Source organism: Zingiber officinale, chromosome 8A (assembly GCF_018446385.1).
Source record: "Zingiber officinale cultivar Zhangliang chromosome 8A, Zo_v1.1, whole genome shotgun sequence".
Taxonomy (NCBI): Eukaryota; Viridiplantae; Streptophyta; class Magnoliopsida; order Zingiberales; family Zingiberaceae; genus Zingiber; species Zingiber officinale.
Window position 1 is genome coordinate 1,781,609 of NC_056000.1, and position 19,095 is coordinate 1,800,703.

Consider the following 19,095-nt stretch of genomic DNA (forward strand, 5'->3'; position numbering starts at 1 on the left):
ATGCAGCCCATAAGGGATTTAAACTATACCAAATGGATGTTAAGTCTGCCTTTCTTAATGGACTAATCAAAGAAGAAGTTTATGTAGGTCAGCCTCCTGGTTTTGAAAGCTTAGAACACCCTGATTATGTTTTTAAATTAAAGAAAGCCCTATATGGACTTAAACAAGCACCCAGGGCATGGTATGAGAGGCTAACATCTTACCTAACATCTAAAGGATTCAAACAACGTCAAATTGACCCAACCTTGTTTGTCAAATCATTAAATACAAACATATTTATTGCACAAATATACGTGGATGACATAATATTTGGCTCAACAAATTCAGAATTTTTAGAAGAATTTATTAATCTAATGGAAAAAGAGTTTGAAATGAGCTTAGTGGGAAAACTAACCTATTTCTTAGGATTACAAATTAAACAGACAAATGAAGGAAACTATATCTCTCAACATAAATACACCAAAGAATTACTTAAAAAATTCGGAATGGAAAATACAAAAGAAATAAAAACACCGATGGCTGTAAACACAATCTTAGATAGTGACCCAAATGGAAAACCAGTTGACTTAAAACATTATAGAAGTGCAATAGGTAGCCTACTGTACCTAACTGCAAGCCGACCTGATATTTTATTTGCAGTTAGTATGTGTGCTAGATACCAAACTTGTGCTAAGGAATCCCATTTGACACAGGTTAAAAGAATTTTTAGATATCTTAAAGGAACAACAAATGTAGGAATCTGGTATCCTAGGACAAGTAATTTTGAACTAATAGGGTATTCTGACTCAGATTATGCTGGATGCAAATTAGACCGCAAAAGCACAAGTGGTGGATGCCAATTATTAGGTTCATCACTTGTTAGCTGGTTTAGTAGAAAGCAACATTGTGTTGCTCTATCTACAACTGAGTCAGAATACATAGCTATAGGCGAATGTGTTGCACAAATATTATGGATGATGCATACTCTAAAAGATTTCAACTTAAATATCACAAATGTAAAAGTATTAATTGATAATATAAGTTCAATTAACTTAACCAAGAATCCTGTGCATCATTCAAGAACCAAACATATTGAAATTAGACACCACTTCATCAGGGATCATGTTAGTAAAGGCGATATTGAACTCAAGTACATTGAGTCCAAATCAAATTTAGCTGACATTTTTACAAAACCTCTCCCTGAAAGTGAATTTAGCAACTTACGACGAAAATTAGGGATGTGCTTAATAGACTAGGATCTTTCAAAAATACTTTCAAAATTGATTTCACCAACTTATAGGCTAAACTTGTTTGTTTTCAAACTTTCCATTTTTAGACTTTCGAAAACAGTTTTGGCCTTAGACTAGTTTTACATCCTTAGAAAGCATGTACCCATAGGACTAGTTTTCTGAGCATCTCACCAACACCTTAGGTTTACCTTGCTTGTGTTTGATAAACATAGAAAGGGGTGAGATGCATAGGCCAACTGTCTGGACTTAAGATGTTTATTTCAGTGCATCAGCATAAGTCTGGACGTTAAATACAATTCAGATATTAATCAGATTAAAGTTCATCAGTCAAGTCAAACACTGACTGATTATAATTAACTTAATCTGAATAACCAAGTGAAAGCTACTATCTTTTGATAGTTAGTTAGTACCTAATTGGTTAGACAGCTGGTTAAAGTTAAGTATCCAATTCAGGGGGAGAAATAAAACTACTTTAGTTTTCCAAATTGAATTTTAAACTTAATTTTTGAAAATCAAAATTTAAAAACAACTTGTTTAAAATTGTGAAATTTTTTACAAAAATTTGAAAGTTTGAAAGGTTTTGAATCTAATACTTTTAAACTTTGAAAATTTGATTTTGAAAAACAAATTTTACAAAAACATTCTAAAAATATGATCTTACTTTTACCAAACTCCTTTGAAAACTAAAAGTAAAAATTTAAATTTAATTTAACTTTACTTTGAAAATTGTCCTGAATCTAGTTCTTAAAATTTGATTTTACTTAATTTTGACATTTTGATTTGAAGGTTAAATTTTACAAAAAAAAAAAAAAAACTAAGCTTCTCAAACTAATTTTCCTTGATTTTGAAAATTGAATCTTTTACAAACTTGAAAAATAAATTTCAATTAGTTTTGAACAATAGATTTTTTTTAAAAAACTTATGTTTGAAAAGCGTTTCAAAGTTGAAACTTGTTTTGAATATTTAATCTTGAAATTTAGACCTTATACACTTATGTTTGAAAATTAAAACTTAGCAATTTTTCTAAACGCTAAAAACTACTGCTTTATACAAGTTTTCAAAACTTTATACTCCCCCAAGTCAACTTGATCTTTTCTTGGATTTAAAAATTATATTTTTTTCCTTGAATTCTGAACCAAACTCAATTATTTTTTAAGATTAAGTGTTATTGTTTTCAGTATGATTGTCTCCCTTGTTTTTTTTATGAATGCCAAAGGGGGAGGAAGGTTAGGTGGTTAAGTTAGCTAAACCAATTTGAAAACACAAACTAACTTTAAAACCACACAAATGCAAGTTGTTTCGTACATATGCTTTCACTAACTTAACCAGGTTGTCATTCCATCAAAAAGGGGGAGATTGTTGGTGCGGGTAGCACTAACGGTCTAACCCAGGTTTTGATGAATGACAAATAGGTTAAGTTAGTTGTGTTGTTGTCTGACACTTTGATCAAGTGTGCAGGAAAAGTCCAGCTAGGTCGACGGGCTGACCGGATAGCTGGCGAGAAGTCCAAGCGGGTCGACGGGCTGACCGGACGCTTGGCAAGAAGTCCAGCTAGGTCGACGGGCTGACCGGATAGCTGGCGAGAAGTCCAAGCGGGTCGACGGGCTGACCGGACGCTTGGCGAGAAGTCCAGACGGGTTGACGGGCTGACGGGCTGACCGGACGTCTGGCAGGTAAGTGAGATAAGTCACTGGAGGGGAGTGACTGTGAGGACGCGTTCACGGGAAGGGGACATTAGGCGTCGATCCGGCTTAGATCCATTTCGGATGTCTAAGTCGAGATCGTGACTAGATTCCGGTCTCGAAAAGACGGAATCTAAGTCATACTCTCTTTATCTATCTGTTGAACTTTAACTGTGCTAACCATTTGTTTAACAGGATATATATTTACCTCGGACTAACCTTGTTTTGCAGAAAAAAGGAGTCTTTCTGGAACAAGGTGGTCCGGGCGCCCGGAGGGGATCCGGGCGCCCGGAAGGCGAATTTTATCCAGACGACTCGTCGCTACGTGGAGCATCTTGATTTGAGCAGTTACGTCACACTCCAGGCGCCCGGAACAGCATATAAAAGAAGCCCCAGACAGGAGCTTCAGATTTAACTTTGACTGAGAACTCTTCTGCTGATCTTGCTGCTCAACGTTCAAGTGCGACGTCAACAACGCTCCGACAAAAGTGCTCTTCCGGTTTTTGCTTAATTTTCTCTTTGTCGGTATTGCTTTATTATTACTAGCATCTCCTGTACTTTTTCTGTAATCATATTTCGACTTGCTAGTGATTGCCCAACGAAAGTGGTCAAGGACCACGGGCCTTCGAGTAGGAGTCGTCACAGGCTCCGAACGAAGTAAAAATATTTGTGTCTACTTTATCTTTTTCCGCTGCGTTTATACTCGTTTTTTTCGAATCGATATTCACCCCCCCTCTATCGAATCTAACGGTCCTACAAATATACCTTCTCTAGTAATGAGAATTCAATTCCAATTCTTTACTTTTGATCATCTGGAACTTGGGAATATATTCTTGATTATCAACTCTATTTTCTTCCATTTATGGACACCCTCACATTATAAATGGCAATAGATGATTAGATAAATAAATAAAAATTACAACTTATTTCTTATAAACTCAAAACTACAAGTAACCTTATTGATACAAAATAATGTAGACTTCTCACTAATGAACATGTTCAGAAAACTGAGATCCATTCATATAAAAATTAAATCATCGTAGCTAACGATATAACATAGAAGCAAAGCAACAGATTCGAAATTTGCAACAGGTTCAAAACACAAAAGCAAAGCAAGAGTAATTATGCATGAATCATCAACAATAGAAATCCAACCTTAAAAACTAATGTTTAATTAAAATTTCCCTAAATTTTGTCCAATTCGACATGAATCAGCAACAACAGAATGTTGCATCAATAAATACTTGCACCTCCGAATGTCCATAAGATCCTCATATGTTAAGACACTAAAGCTACATTATTTGACCCATATATCGATCGAATATGGCACTGCTAGGATAGCCCTTTCATAGGTTTCCTCGACCTCATGCAAGGTGCAGAGTTATTCCTTGTGATTTGTGTACTTAATTCCAATAACCATAACATAAAGGATACTCAAACAAGAAGACATCATAAATCAATTTCTAAAAATGAGCTTTTACCTTGGCGAGGGTCAAGCTAGTTTCGTTGCAGCGAGTGAGGGAGGCGTGGGAAACCCTCAATTTGGCGAGACGAGTAAGGGAGGAACGAGGGAGAGCCTGCCACGCGGACGACTGTGAGATTCTGCAGCAAGAGAGGGTGAGGAGATTTTGCGAACCACTATGAACCCTAGCTTCGACGGCGCCTGTGAGAGCTTGTCGCGACAGGGAGGTGCGGCAAGGGAGGGCTTGCCATGAGGATGACTACGAGATTCTGCAACAAGAGAGGGCAAGACAATTTTGCAGACCATTGCGAACCCTAGCTTCGACGGTGCTTGTGAGAGCTTGTCGCTACGAGGGAGGGCGCGCCAAGGAGAATCACGAGTATATATATATATATATATGAGCCCATGTAAAGGGTTTGGTTAAGATATGTCAAATTCAATCAAGTATACAAATAACATCTAATCATACATGTCCCCAATTATATCTTCTAAATTCTCTACACTAGCAATCCACCCTTCTTTCCCTAAAGGAGATTTCAGTAAATAACCAAATATGACACCTGGGTTTCTATACCAGGTGTTATACCCGTGGCTTCGGAGGTATTCTTTTTTTTTTGCATATGCCTGCGCTGACCGAAATCTTTGAGGATGATTCTGTATTATAATTTGGAGGAGTAACTTTAGGACACCCTTGGAGAAATGCATCAGTGTATATATATCTATATATACACAGTGTGCGAGCGCAAGATATTAGTGGATTTTTTTTTATTTTGGATTAAAAAAATAATTATAATATTTTTTTAACTCTTTACCCTAAGATTTAAATTTCCTAATTACATTATAGTATTCAAGTTAAAATTTTATCTCTTGAGTCAAGTTTTCCAATTGGTTTATAGTATTAAAAAAAAAAAAAAAATCAAAAAAAATTAAGCATTTATGAAGTATAGTAAGATGTTTACATGATATATTAATATATTTAGGTTTTATACAAAGAAATATTATTATTTTTAATTAAAATTAAATAATAATAATAATAATAAATAAATAAATAAATCGCTACGTGCCGTGCAGTATATATATATAATCCAATTCTAACTTGAACAAATTTAAATTTGCCGGAATTAAAAAATATCATATTCTTTCTGTTACTCTGATCAACTACATTTATCTAAAAATCTCAATTTTGGCTGGCAGTAACTCCGCACACCGTATCCACATAAGAATGCGTCCATTATTACCTCTCTTACAACTTTAAAATGGAATCCATTTCTTTCGGAATCAACACACGGAGAACCTCTCTATGATAATAATGCCCCTTTATGTTTGAACAAAGTTCTCTTATTGCTTTGCAGTCATTACGGAGGTACCATCAACCCATCTTCATCTTCTCACGCAACCTTTCTCTTCTTTACATCGTTTTTGAGGCGGGTCTCCCAGCGTAAGATATTCTTGAATCCTCAGCTCAGTTTGAATTTCTCGAAGAAAGAATTTTTCGTCCTCCTCCACACACTTTAAAGGTATCGCTTTTAGCTTTCATCTTCTTCTCTTTCAAATCGACAAGTTGTTTCCTTTTGGTCATTTTGTTTTCGTAGTTTCTCTTATGAATTGTGGCGTTCTTTGTTTCCTTTGCACTTCAATTTTGCCTTAACTACTGTTCTTCTATGTGTCTCCACTTCGTTTGTTTTCGTATGGCTTTAGTTTATTATATTGATCAATCTTGCTCCTGGTAAGCTCTGTTACACTATCAATTGTTTATAATCATCCAAGAAAGGAAGCTGGATTTCTTTTATTCTGGACGGATTAACTAAATTATTTCGTGTATATATATATATATATATATATATATATAAAGGAGTAAAATTTATATACAAATTCTTTTATTGGTTAGTTATTTGTTTACCAAGTAATTTGAAGATTGATTAATTCTTGTGCGTTTAAAAGGAGACCTAGACCCCTCTAAATATTTGATCTTCCAATTCATAAAGTTGAGATTACTTTTCTTGTTTTACGCTTTGAGGCTTGCTTAAAATGAGATTTACAGGAGCGGCTGAACGGGAGCTGCCATGAGCACCCACAAGCAAAACTGGGAACACTACAAAACGAAGGTTCTTCCTTATAAATACAGTTTACACCGAATCCATAACTGTATTGATTTGATCAATTTATCAAGCTCTTATTTGAAGCAGGGAAGATTTACTGCATTGTTTATAAGCTGGCTACTTGGAAATGGATCCCTTTTCGCGTGGAACAGCATGTTGACGATTGGGGATTACTATGCCTTTCTCTTTCCAGTAAGAAATCACTTTCTCATCAACAATGACTTCTTATCTTTTGATATGTGTTGCAATAATTATTTCTTCCTTCATCTTATTTCAGAGGTATCATCCAACGAGAATACTCACACTTGTCTACCAACCTTTTGCTCTTGGAACAACAGCCATTTTAGCATATCATGAAGCAACACTGAATACTAGACGCCGCAACCTGTTAGCTTACTCGCTCTTCTTCTCAAGTTCACTTGGCCTTCTTATGGTTAGTATCAACAATCAATTTCTTCTAAAGCATCCTATTCCAAACTACTTGTCTTTATATTCAATTACACCATTGATTCGTTGCAGTTAGATCTAGCAACATCCGGTAAAGGTGGGTTGGGGATCTTCATTGGTGTTTGTATAGCGATTGCAGTATTTGGTGTCGCCGATGGTCTCGTTCAAGGAGGAATGGTTGGTGATTTATCTTTGATGAGCCCAGAGTTTATTCAAGTGAGCGTTTTTGCCCATCTGATTTCTTAGTTCACTGAAAGCGTGTAGGATTAGTTGATAATACAAACTTTTCTTCTTAAAACAACTACTGTAGTCTTTCATGGCTGGGCTCGCAGCTTCTGGGACTCTGACTTCTGCTTTGAGATTAACTACGAAAGTAGCATTTGAGAGTTCAGATGATGGCCTTCGCAAGGGAGCAAGTATATATGATATTTACAATCTACGTAGATTATATATTAAGAACTACCTTTTCTGAAACAGAACTCAAAATACTCCTTTTTCAGTGTTGTTTCTTGCCATCTCAACTTCTTTTGAGCTGCTTTGCGTCTTTCTCTATGCATTTATGTTTCCTAAATTACCAATCGTCAAATACTACCGATCAAAAGCTGCTTCTGAAGGATCCATGACAGTCACTGCTGACCTTGCTGCTGCTGGCATTCAATCATCAGTAAAGAATGCAGCTGTAAGATTCATAAATAGCATTATGCTATTACTTAAATTCTATGAGCAGTTTAGTTTGTCTCAGATGTGAATTAATCCTTGCAGTTGCAGGCAATGGAGGATCCAACGCAGTTCGAGCGCTTAAGTAACAAAGAACTGCTAGTTCAAAATATCGATTATGCGCTCGACCTCTTCCTGATATATGTCTTGACACTGTCAATCTTCCCTGGTTTCTTAGCCGAGGATACAGGTTCTCACAGCTTGGGTTCATGGTAAGTGCTCAAGCATTATCTATTCAGAGAGGAACTCATCATAAAAACAAAATGATAAATCTAATTCCATATGCAGGTATATACTCGTTTTGATTGCCATGTACAATGTCTGGGACCTTGTGGGTAGATATGTACCTCTTTTGAAGCCGATCAAGTTGGAATCAAGGAAAGGTCTCATATTTGCTAGTCTCTCGCGTTTCCTATTCATCCCAGCATTTTATTTCACAGCCAAATACGGAGATCAAGGGTGGATGATAATGTTGACGTCCGTGTTGGGATTGAGCAATGGCTATCTCACTGTTTGCATTCTTACAGAAGCACCAAAAGGATACAAGGTAATTACTAATCCATCAAGATCATTACACATATACATTTTGTTCATGAATTCTTATTTGTTGTATGTATAATGTAGGGTCCGGAACAAAATGCATTGGGGAACTTGTTGGTTGTTTTTCTAATTGCAGGTCTTTTCTCAGGCGTCGTACTCGACTGGTTGTGGCTAATTGGTAAAGGTTGGTAACAAATTCTATAGTGGAGTAACCACATTATCCTACCCGCCTGCCCAAAGACCAATATAGGCAGAGGATCTGAAAAGCAGAAAGAAAAGGAAATGACTAGTATAAGAGAAACGAGCCATGTATTTTTTTTAATATATATTTATATAGTTCATGTGTCACTTTGGACAATGTATGTTATAGATATCATATGGATGTTTAAACATTTGAATTGTGATAACTTGAGTCTTGGTCATATGCCTCTCATGCCATTTCGAGCTTTATTCATGTGCAAAATTCTTATGACCGAATGGATAATACGAACAAATAAATTAAACTCACAAAGCAGGGGTTTAGATTTTTCTTAAGTTAATATTTTATTATTTTAAATTATTAAAATATTATTAAAATCATGAGAGTTATGTCTTTTCACCCTAAAAAAATTAAATAAATAATTTTGGATTATTAAGATAACTTTTGTTAAACATGAAAATAATAAACAGTTTTCCTATTAAAGTAGTGTCTAACTGAGATATTTAATCACTTAAGTATTTTCTTATCCTATCATATTTATATATCTGCACTAATCATTATCTTGTAAGACTTTTGTTTAAACTCTAAAGATATCTAATAATTATAAAAAACACCTAACACTTCTTGTATTTCAATTATCTTACATATATTCCATGTAAAATCTTTCTATCAACCTCTCAATCTTTTGTGAAAATAATTCTACCTACTTTAAATTTTTAGTTACAAATAACTCAACTTCTCTTATTTTAATAGATTCTTATTATGTCTACTATTATTAAATTTAAATTTTATATATTTTATCTTTAATTTATTAAGTCTACCATCTTTAACTTCAAATGGTTTCTATTAAAAATTCGATTTTAACATTTATTTTTTTTCACTTATCTTAGATGTATCCCGTTTATCCATAATTAATATAAAAAATATAAACTTAAACCATAAAATTAATTATATTTAGATTAAACTGTATTTATATTAATTGTAATCTATTCCTAGTTATAATAACAATTTTAATGATTTAAAGGACAATTCATTCTATTTTAATTATTTTAGAATATTATATGCTTTTAAAAATTCAATAATATTCATATTTATTTAAAATGATAAAATATTAGCCCCAAATAAAATTTTAAGATGTTTATTAAATTTTCTAGTACTTAAAAGAAGGTAAAACTAATTAGAAACATCTTCCATTGGATAAAGTTGAGGTTACTTTTCTATATTTTACGCTACATGAGTTGCTGAAGGGGAGCTGCCATGGACCATGAGTAATCAAGTACATCCCAAACTGTGAACTCAACAAAACGAAGATTTTCCTTATAAATAAAGTTTTCATCGAGTTCATAATTGTGTATCATAGTTATATTGTTGAAAAATTGGATTAATTCGATCGAAAATTAAATTAATTAATATTTTATTAGTTCAATTTATTTGATTTTTTGTTAAAATGTTTGATACGATTATTAATTAAAAAGATTCAGTTTGATCAGTTTTAATTAAATAGTTTGAGTCGATTTGATTTTGAACCGATTATTTAGTCATACCTGCAATCACAAAAACAGACGACAAGTTCCCCAATGTCAACAGCAATGAGGACAACACTAATTGTCATAGATCCTTCATAAGCATCTTTTGCACGATATTATTTGAAGATTGGTAATTTAGTAAATATACATGCATAGAGAAAGACCCAAAGCAACATAGAGAATGTTGAGATAAAGAAACAAAACTGAAAAGGAAGATTTAGATCTCTGTTTCACATAAGGTAGTTCTAAATGTATAATATGGTCATCATCTAAACTCTCAAATGTTGCTTTCGTTATTATTCTCAGAGGAGAAGTCTCTATCCCAGATGTTGTGAACCTAGCCATGAAAGACTGCAGTAGTTATTTTTTGAAGAAAAGTTTGTATTATTAACTATACACTGCCAGTGAACTAAGAAATCAGATGGGCAAATATGCTCACTTGAATAAACTATGTTCACATCAAAGATAAATCACCAACCATTCTTCCTTGAGCATAACAGTCAACTATGTTTATCCCGAACGACTAATAAATATTAAATTCTTGTTCCAAAAATTTATAAACATCGGTGTATTGATTAAAAATTATGTTTGAACACATTAGTAAGATCAGGAGAATAAGACGAACCCATAGAAACTTATTTCGTGTCATTCCTATCTCTCTAGGGCCATCTTCCATTTTTTAAAATTATAACTTAAAAAATATTTGGGGAAGAATTTTGGAATTCGTCCCTAATTTGCCACGAATTTAGCGACGAACATATATTTGTTGCCAATTAGCGATGAATATAGAGATTTTTCACAAAAATTGCTTTTTTATGTTAGCTTCTACAGTGAAGAAACTTTTTCGTCACAGATTTTATAAAATTTCCAACGAAGTTTATATTTCGATGCTGATTGGGAACAAATTCTACGACGAAAATATATTTGTTGCTAATTTATGACAAATGTTTTTCGTTGCTATTTTCGTTGCTAATGTGCGACGAATTAGGTTTTCGTTGTAAAATCCATCGCAAATTTGCAACGAATAATATTCGTCCCAAATGTTCGTCTCTAAATTGCAATTTTTTTGTAGTACATGTTGTCAGGCCGAGTGGGGTAGCCGCTCGGCCAGGATTCTACATATCGTTTGACTGACCAATATGGTTTTCATCCGTTTGACCATATGATACCTAAATGTTGACCGTCTTAACTTTGACTTCCACTGTGACAAATAACCCCCTGCAGTGTGGGCCCCTCCTTATCACCGCATCATACAATTTGTTGCACCTCCACCGTTACTGCCATCACCACTGCCACCTCCTACAGTAACTCAGCTAGAGTGTTCGCCTGCTACAGTTGTTCAATGCTGTCAGGCTCCTCCTCTACCGCCTTCAATTTCTTATGCCTCATATTTTAATTACTCAACCTCGTGCCCCTTGTAATTGCCTGCCAAAATATTAATTGTTTCCGTTGTAGTTTTATTTTCTTGACCTTCAATTGATGGAATCTATCAATCAGTTGGTTTAAGTTTCATACAACAATGAAGCCCTTTTCCTGTTTTTTTTTCCTAAAAAAAGGAAAAAAAACTAAAATTTGGAAATCAAGTTCTTGACCTACTGAAAGGTGGTAAAGGTGTGCAATCCCATGTTTTATTGCCAATATTTCTTTCTTTTATGTGAAACCAGTCATTCTTTTTGGAAAAACGTAGGCTCCCCTCTCATCAATAAACTATTACAACCATTGAAAATACATTCCCAACAAACACATTAAGCAAATAATTGTAGCATTTGATGGAGGAAACTGCCAACAAACACATGGGAGCTAGGTGATTGGCATGATGGGATTGGATGGGAGTGTTCCTCTAAATCAAGGAAAAAGTTCCAAGTAGGAAAAAAAAAGGTGGTATTTCGCTGAAGGGCATTCAGTTCAGGAATGCATGCATCTATTTTTCAAAATCCTTCTCATCTTTGTTAGAATAGATGAAAAAAAAAATAGCCAGATGCAAATATAAAACAGAATATAATGACCAAAGGCCATAACTTAGATTCTCTGTTGTAGCAACAATGCATCAAAAATTAACAATTTATAATATTCTCTGTTAATACTTTATAATGGCCAATCATATTCTTTGTGATAATTTTCTGCCCAAACTTTTTGAGATGCATAAACTCAAATTTTGACAAGGTGAAAGCTTCTCTTAAAGGGTCAATGAAACTGCTGGTAAATATAAAACTAAAATACATAATTCAAACATGTGAGAATTATGTTCATGATGCTTTGAGAAAAATTATTAATGAGAAAATAGTAACGAGACAAAGCCAAAATATTGAAAATCCACTTGTTCATTTTCTAGGTTATAGATTAAACTACCACACGTTGGTACCAAACAATGAGCAATCACCAACATAAACATTGTTCTCAAATAGTTTCAAAATCTGAAAATCCAAAATTATCAAGAGAAACAAATACGTTATGAAATCTTCAGCTTGAAACTACAAGCTCTACTCAAACATGACATAGAAGTACAGATCCAATGGAAACTAAAATAAGATCAAGCTCATCGCTTCTTGGAGACAGATGTTTGGTATCCATTTACTCAATGGCAAGTTAAACTAGTAGTGATTGCACTAATGGACAAAAAATATATACTCATTTAATTTTGAAGTTTACAATAAAAATTAGAGAATCAGCCAACACCACTTTACACTTCCATAAATTTAATATTACAAAAAAGACTTTATGCTTAAAATTTTAAACCTAGACATCACTGTTTCAGTAACACGAAATCACATGTAGATTAAGCATTGTTCACTCAATCAAATTTGTATCAACAAGTATCACATCATACTCAAAGTTACTGGCCCTATTTTATCAAACAAATCAAATAACATGCCCTCAAAATAGGTCTCATAATTCACCCTGGTCTCAAAAATTCAATGTTATAGAATATGAATGTGATAACTACTGAAACATTAGGAGCTGTATTAAACAAAAACATGACTGTCACATTAAACCAAAATTTCTACCAAATAACAAGAAGCATACCGTATGTAAACACCTTAATATAATAAATGTACTAAATCAATCAAACATACAAACAAAATAAATAGATGAATACCTACCATAGATAATTACAAGCATTAGAACCGTCAATTTGGGTTGACTCCGTCGGGTTGGCCGTCCCCGCCAAACAATTTAAGTGGGTTGGGTTGAAATTTTATCAACCCAAGCCCACCACGGGACGACCCGCCTAGGCCCGCGACCCGCGCGGGTCGGCTCGCGATAGGCTTGGGTTGGCCCGCGGGTTGAGAAACACATGTAAGCTAACTTTTTTTACCAATTTATTATCTTTCTTTGTTATAATTTTGAAATAAAAATAGTGCTATTATCCCACATAATTACTTGTTTGTGTTCATTTATATGTAAAATGCATATTTATGGATACATTTGGTTGATGAAATATTTCCAAAGTAAAACGTTGAAAATATAAAATATTTTTTAATTATTTTTTAAAAAAAATTTATGGGCCCGGAGTTATCCAGTCAAATCCGCAACCCGCCTTAGATTGAGTTGGGTTGAAAATTTTCCAATCCGCCAAGTTGACGGGTCGGTCCGCCCCGCCTCGCCAAATGGTTGGCGCGCCACGGGCCAACCCACCCCGTCATGGGTTGGCCCGTTTGACAGCTCTAACAAGCATCCTAACGCATGTTGTTAGAACCTGTAACAATAAAGACAATTATTAACTTTATTCTCGATGAACCACTATAATTTAATATATTAAAACTTTGATAATACCAGTTATAGATATTAAATATGATTCATATGTGTTATCAACAATGTTATGATTATTATCTTTAGTTGATCTGATAATTGACAGATTGTCATATTTATAAAATGTAATAAAATAAATTTATGTTTGCAAGTAAATTATAATAGAAATGCATAATTACTTGACACATACCCTTGCTGTAAATTTGGACAATTACGCTTCTCATGTGACCCTCCTTGATGTTTGTATCCACGACATAGCCTGAAATTTGAGGTTGATTTCTCTTTTGAAGATTTCAATATCTTCCCACACCCCTTTGTTATTACTAAAGAAGGATTAATAATACCAAGACCATCATCCATAGATTTCTTCTTTTGACTTCTATCATGCTAATATTCATCTCTTAAATTTTGTTATAGATACAATCGAATTGTTCATCCAAGAAGGTTGTCCCTCATTAGTCAAAGATGCATCATCAATTAATATTGAAATTTTATAGGATAACTTCAAGTGTCTCGAAATTAAACACCTTTCTGGATCTGGATCATCGATGAAAATTTTCTCCCTCAAAGTATATATTACTCCAATGTTTGCATCTTATGTCCATCGTTTGAGTATATATGTATCAGGCAAATGAAACACTTAATTGATATGAAACAAAAGCTAACATATGTTTGCATGGAATGCCCTCAAACTCAAATTTCGTGCCGCTACACGATATGTAGTCCCTTTGTTTGTCATGCATGAGCACCTTAGTTTGGAGGAAGAAGAACTTTGAAATTTCATCACATGGTAAACCACTAAGTCAACTTCTGTAAATGCTGGCATGTTATACATAATAATCATAACTCTCTCTCATTTCACTTTGAAACTCCAGTCATTTCTTTTTTTTTGTATAGCTTAATCATTTAAGTTTTCATTGACCAGTTTGTGATAATCTTGGGGTGCTCATTCATATCAATATGGTTCGCAACTAACTCATTGTGTCTTTGGTGTCTCAATGCTCTATTAAAACGGGTGATAAAATTCATCAATAGTTTTTATTTGAGGCATATCTCTTGAAAAATGTATTTGAGTTTTTATATCTTTGACTACTTAACATTCTAGCACAAAATATATGACTAAAATATACTAGCACTCATCTGTGTCATAATTGATACATTAAGGAGAATCAATCATTATTCTCTAAGTTAGTACACTTGATAGCCTCTTCCCATGACTTTTCAAAATCATCAGATGTTGTAGAATTTGCAATGATATTCTTTATGCTTTGATAGTGGTTTCAAAAAGACAAAGGGTTTAATTTTTTAGGGAATTTGTTCAGTGTGTGCCACAAATAATATTGATGCACTATTTGAGGGAAAACTTATGCAGTGACTTTTGTCATAGCAGGATCTTAATCAGTGATAATAACGTTTGGTGGACCTTTAGGCATGACTTCTATGAACTTCTTAAGCAACCAAACAAAAGACTTAGTTTTCTCATCACTTAAAAACCCACAACCAAAAATAATTATCTTATGATAATGATTAACTCCTACAAAAGGTGTCAAAATCAAGTTATATTTGCTGATGTTATATGTTATATCAAATACAACTACATCACCAAATACACTTTATGTCATTCTAGATATATGATCAGCCCAAAACACCTACTAACTCTGTTATTTGAATTAGTCTCATAATCAAAGAAAAAAAACTAAATTCTTCTCTTGCTCAAATGTAAATAACTTGATTAGTGCTTTGACATCAATACTCTTTTGTTCATCCCTTAAATTTCTCTTAAAGTTTTTAATATATTTTTTTTTGTGCAGCCTACCCCCCTCAGGGCCCTCCATACTCTATTTCCAATAATCGCATTTGTTGACAAGTTGGTACTTTGGCCTCTGAAAATTGTTTTGTCAATGTTTTCTTTGTTGTCGAAATATTACGATGTGAGCGTAGCAAATGCACCTTTGATGAAGTCAAGAGTGGATGATTATGGGTTTCTATAAAAATACTGACAACCTAATAGGTCCCATTTGTTTTTTTGACAAATGTAATATTTGACTTACAACCTATTTTAATGCATCACGTACTCTTTCCATTGTCAGTTGATAAGATTTTGCATGTTTATTCCACCGCATTAGGTCAATATGTCTTTCTTTAAAGCATACAATTTGTTTCCACGTTTACTTCATTTGCTATCTTATTTTCCTTGCTCGTGTGCATCCTTAAAGTAAATCCGGCTTCTCATGCATATTGGTTATAGAACGAATATGCCTCCTCTAGTGATGAGAATTTTATTCTAATTTTTTACTTTCGATCATCTGGAACTTAGGGATGTATTCTTGATCATCAACTCTATTTTCTTTCATTTCTGGGCACCCTCACATTATAATTGACAATAGATTATTAGATAAATAATTAAAAACTACAATTTATTTCTTATAAACTCAAAACTGCAAGTAACCTGATTGATATAAAATAATGTGAACTTCCCACTAATGCACATGTTCAAAAAATTGAGATCCAGTCATATAAAAATTAAATCATTATAGCTAACGGTGTAACATAGAAGCAAAGCAACATATTCAAATCACATTTTGAAATGGTTCAAAACAGAAAAGCAAAGCAAGAGTAATTATGCATGAATCCTCGACAACAGAAATCCAACCTAAAAAATTAATTTTTAATTAAAAATTCCCTAAATTTTTTCCATTTTGGCATGAATCAGCAACAACAGAATGTTGCATCAATAAAAACTTATACCTCTGAATGTCCATAGGATCCTCATATGTTAAGACACCAAAGCTACATTATTTGACCCATATATCGACTGAATATGGCACTGCTAGGATAGCCCTTTCATAGGTTTCCTCGACCTCATGCAAAGTGCAGAGTCATGTCTTGTGATTTGTGTACTTAATTCCAATAACCATAACATAAAGGATACTGAAACAAGAAGGCATCATAAATCAATTTCTAAAAATGAGCTTTTACCTTGGCAAGGGTCAAGCTAGCTTCGTCGTGGCGAGTGAGGGAGGCGCGGGAAACCCTCAATTTGGTGAGACGAGTAAGGGAGGAGCGAGGGAGGGCCTGCCACGAGGACGACTGTGAGATTCTACGACAAGAGAGGGTGAGGAGATTTTGTTAACCACTACAAACCCTAGCTTCGACGACGCCTATGAGAGCTTGTTACGGCAAGGGAGGCGTGGCAAGGGAGGGTTTGCCACAAAGACGACTGTGAGATTCTGCGGCAAGAGAGGGCAAGGCAATTTTGTATACCGTTGCGAACCCTAGCTTCGACGGCGCTTGTGAGAGCTTGTCGCTACGAAAGAGGGTGCACCGAGGAGAATCGCGAGCGAGGGCGGCTGTGGCGAGGAGAATCGCAAGCTAGGGATTCAGTGAGGAGGGAGGAGCGATTCGGGCATTTCGTGGCAAGAAGATTTTGGTTTAAGGAAAAAAAGTGTGACGCAGACTTATCACGAGTGCGTTCCGCAGGTCGATATATATATATATATATATACACAAATGGACAACGAGCCCATGCAAAGGGTTTGGTTAAATTATGTCAAATTCCACCAAATATACAAATAACACCTAACCATACATGTCCCCAATTATATCTTCTAATATTGTCTACATTAGCAACCCTTCTCCCCCAAAAGGAGATTTCAATACATAACCAAATATGACACCTAGGTTTCTAAAACCAGGTGTTATACCCGTGGCTTCGGGGGTATTCATGTTTTGCATATGCCTGCGTTGACCGAAATCTTTGGGGATGATTTCGTACTATGATTTGGAGGAGGAACTTTAGGACATCCTTGAGGAAATGCACCTGGTGTGTGTGTATATATATATATATATATATAGTGCGTGCGAGCGAAGGATATTAGCGGATTTTTTTATTTTGGATTAAAAAATTAATTAAAATAATTTTTAACTCTTTACCTTTAAGATTTAAGCTTCCTAATTACGATATAGTATTCAAGGTAAGAAATTTTCTTAAGATTTTATCTCTAAAGTTCAGACTTTTCAATTGATTTATAATATTCAGTAAAAAGAAAAATTAAAAAAAAAAAATTAAATATTCATGGAGTATAGTAATATATTTACAGGATATATTAATATATTTAGGTTATATATAGAGAAATATTATTATTTTAATTAATATTAAATAATAATAATATTAATAATAATATTAATAAAAAAAATAAAAAATTATCGCTACGTGCCGTGCAGTGTATATATATATATATCCAATTCTAAATTTGCCGGAATTAAAAAATATTATATTCCTTCTGTTACTCTGATCAACTACATTTATCTAAAAATCTCAATTTTGGCTGGCAGCCAACTCCGCACACCGCATCCACATAAGAATGCGTCCATTATTACCTCTCTTACAACTTTAAAATGGAATCCATTTCTGTCGGAATCAACACACGGAGAACCTCTCTATGATAATAATGTCCCTTTGTGTTTGAACAAAGTTCTCTTATTGCTTTGCAGTCATTACGGAGGGACCATCAACCCAGTTTAAAGGTGTCTGCTTTTAGTTTTCATCTTCTTCTCTTTCAAATCGACAAGTTGTTTCTTTTTGGTCATTTTATTTTCGTAGTTTCTCTTATAAATTGTGGCGTTCTTTGTTTCCTTTGCACTTCAATTTTGCCTTAATTGCTGTTCTTCTCTGTCTCTCCATTTCGTTTGTTTCGTATGGCTTTAGTTTGTTTAAATTTATATTGATCAATCTTGCTCCTGGTAAGCTATGTTACACTATCAATTGTTTATAATCATCCAAGAAAGGAAGCTGGATGGATGATGATAACAATAATAATATTGTGTGCGCGCTTATTTATTCCTTTTAAATTCTTTTTCTTTAATTCGGGACGGATTAACTAAATTATTTCGTGTATCTATATATATATACGAAATTATTATAAAAAACGCCGTGGACTTGTTGTTGAATGACTGTTCGGATTCAATGACTGTTCAGATTCAGCGCCTCATTAAATCCAGGGCATTATTTTTTATTTTGGGTATATTATATGTATTTAGGATTTAAATTTTAAAATTTAGGGGTCGGATTATAGTAAATTTAAGTCAATAAAATTTAAGTGAATAAAATTTTTCCTCTAAAGTTTAAGGCTTTCTAATGGATTAAAATTTTCAAAATAAAAACTATAGATAATCACAAGTATATTATATGTATTTAGCATTTAAGATTTTAAAATTTAAGGGACGAATTATAATAATTTTAAATCAATAAGATTTTCTTTCTAAGATCTAGTGGTGCACATGGGATGTTTGTTCCGCAGCAAAGCTTTTATATATATATACACACACAGAGGAGTAAAATTTATATACAAATTCTTTTATTGATTAGTTATTTGTTTACCAAGTAATTTGAAGATTGATTAATTCTTGTGCGTTTAAAAGGAGACCTAGACCCCTCTAAATAT

At 33.8% G+C, this 19,095-nt stretch overlaps 1 protein-coding gene and 1 long non-coding RNA gene across 3 annotated transcripts; one reads left to right on the plus strand and one right to left on the minus strand.

Moving 5' to 3' along the window:
- The first annotated feature begins 5,668 nt into the window (after positions 1–5,668).
- On the plus strand, positions 5,669–8,574 carry LOC122011810 (equilibrative nucleotide transporter 3-like). 2 transcript variants are annotated; one of them, XM_042568193.1, is made up of 10 exons: positions 5,669–5,890; positions 6,415–6,478; positions 6,560–6,664; positions 6,750–6,905; positions 6,992–7,135; positions 7,230–7,335; positions 7,420–7,598; positions 7,688–7,848; positions 7,925–8,183; positions 8,261–8,574. In XM_042568193.1, the coding sequence occupies exons 2-10, from the start codon at positions 6,437–6,439 to the stop codon at positions 8,366–8,368; spliced, it is 1,260 nt and encodes a 419-aa protein (XP_042424127.1). In that variant the 5' UTR covers positions 5,669–5,890; positions 6,415–6,436; the 3' UTR covers positions 8,369–8,574. The 2 variants fall into 2 exon arrangements, with proteins under 2 accessions (XP_042424127.1, XP_042424126.1); XM_042568192.1 differs by having other exon boundaries at positions 5,670–5,890; positions 7,682–7,848; positions 8,261–8,573.
- A 7,720-nt stretch (positions 8,575–16,294) lies between these two features.
- On the minus strand, positions 16,295–17,114 carry LOC122011813. Its single transcript, XR_006120039.1, has 2 exons — positions 16,796–17,114; positions 16,295–16,726 (listed from the first exon to the last, which is right to left on the minus strand). It is a non-coding gene; the product is annotated as an uncharacterized LOC122011813 (long non-coding RNA).
- Positions 17,115–19,095: the final 1,981 nt, after the last annotated feature.

What these genes read in the sequence shown, in the direction of transcription:
- LOC122011810 (XM_042568192.1), top strand. Translation starts at nt 6,437, where the DNA reads ATGAGCACCCACAAGCAAAACTGGGAACACTACAAAACGAAG. An exon ending in TGAGCCCAGAGTTTATTCAA is followed by an intron (nt 7,136 to 7,229) that starts GTGAGCGTTTTT and finishes CAACTACTGTAG; the next exon opens with TCTTTCATGGCTGGGCTCGC. An exon ending in AAGCACCAAAAGGATACAAG is followed by an intron (nt 8,184 to 8,260) that starts GTAATTACTAAT and finishes TGTATAATGTAG; the next exon opens with GGTCCGGAACAAAATGCATT.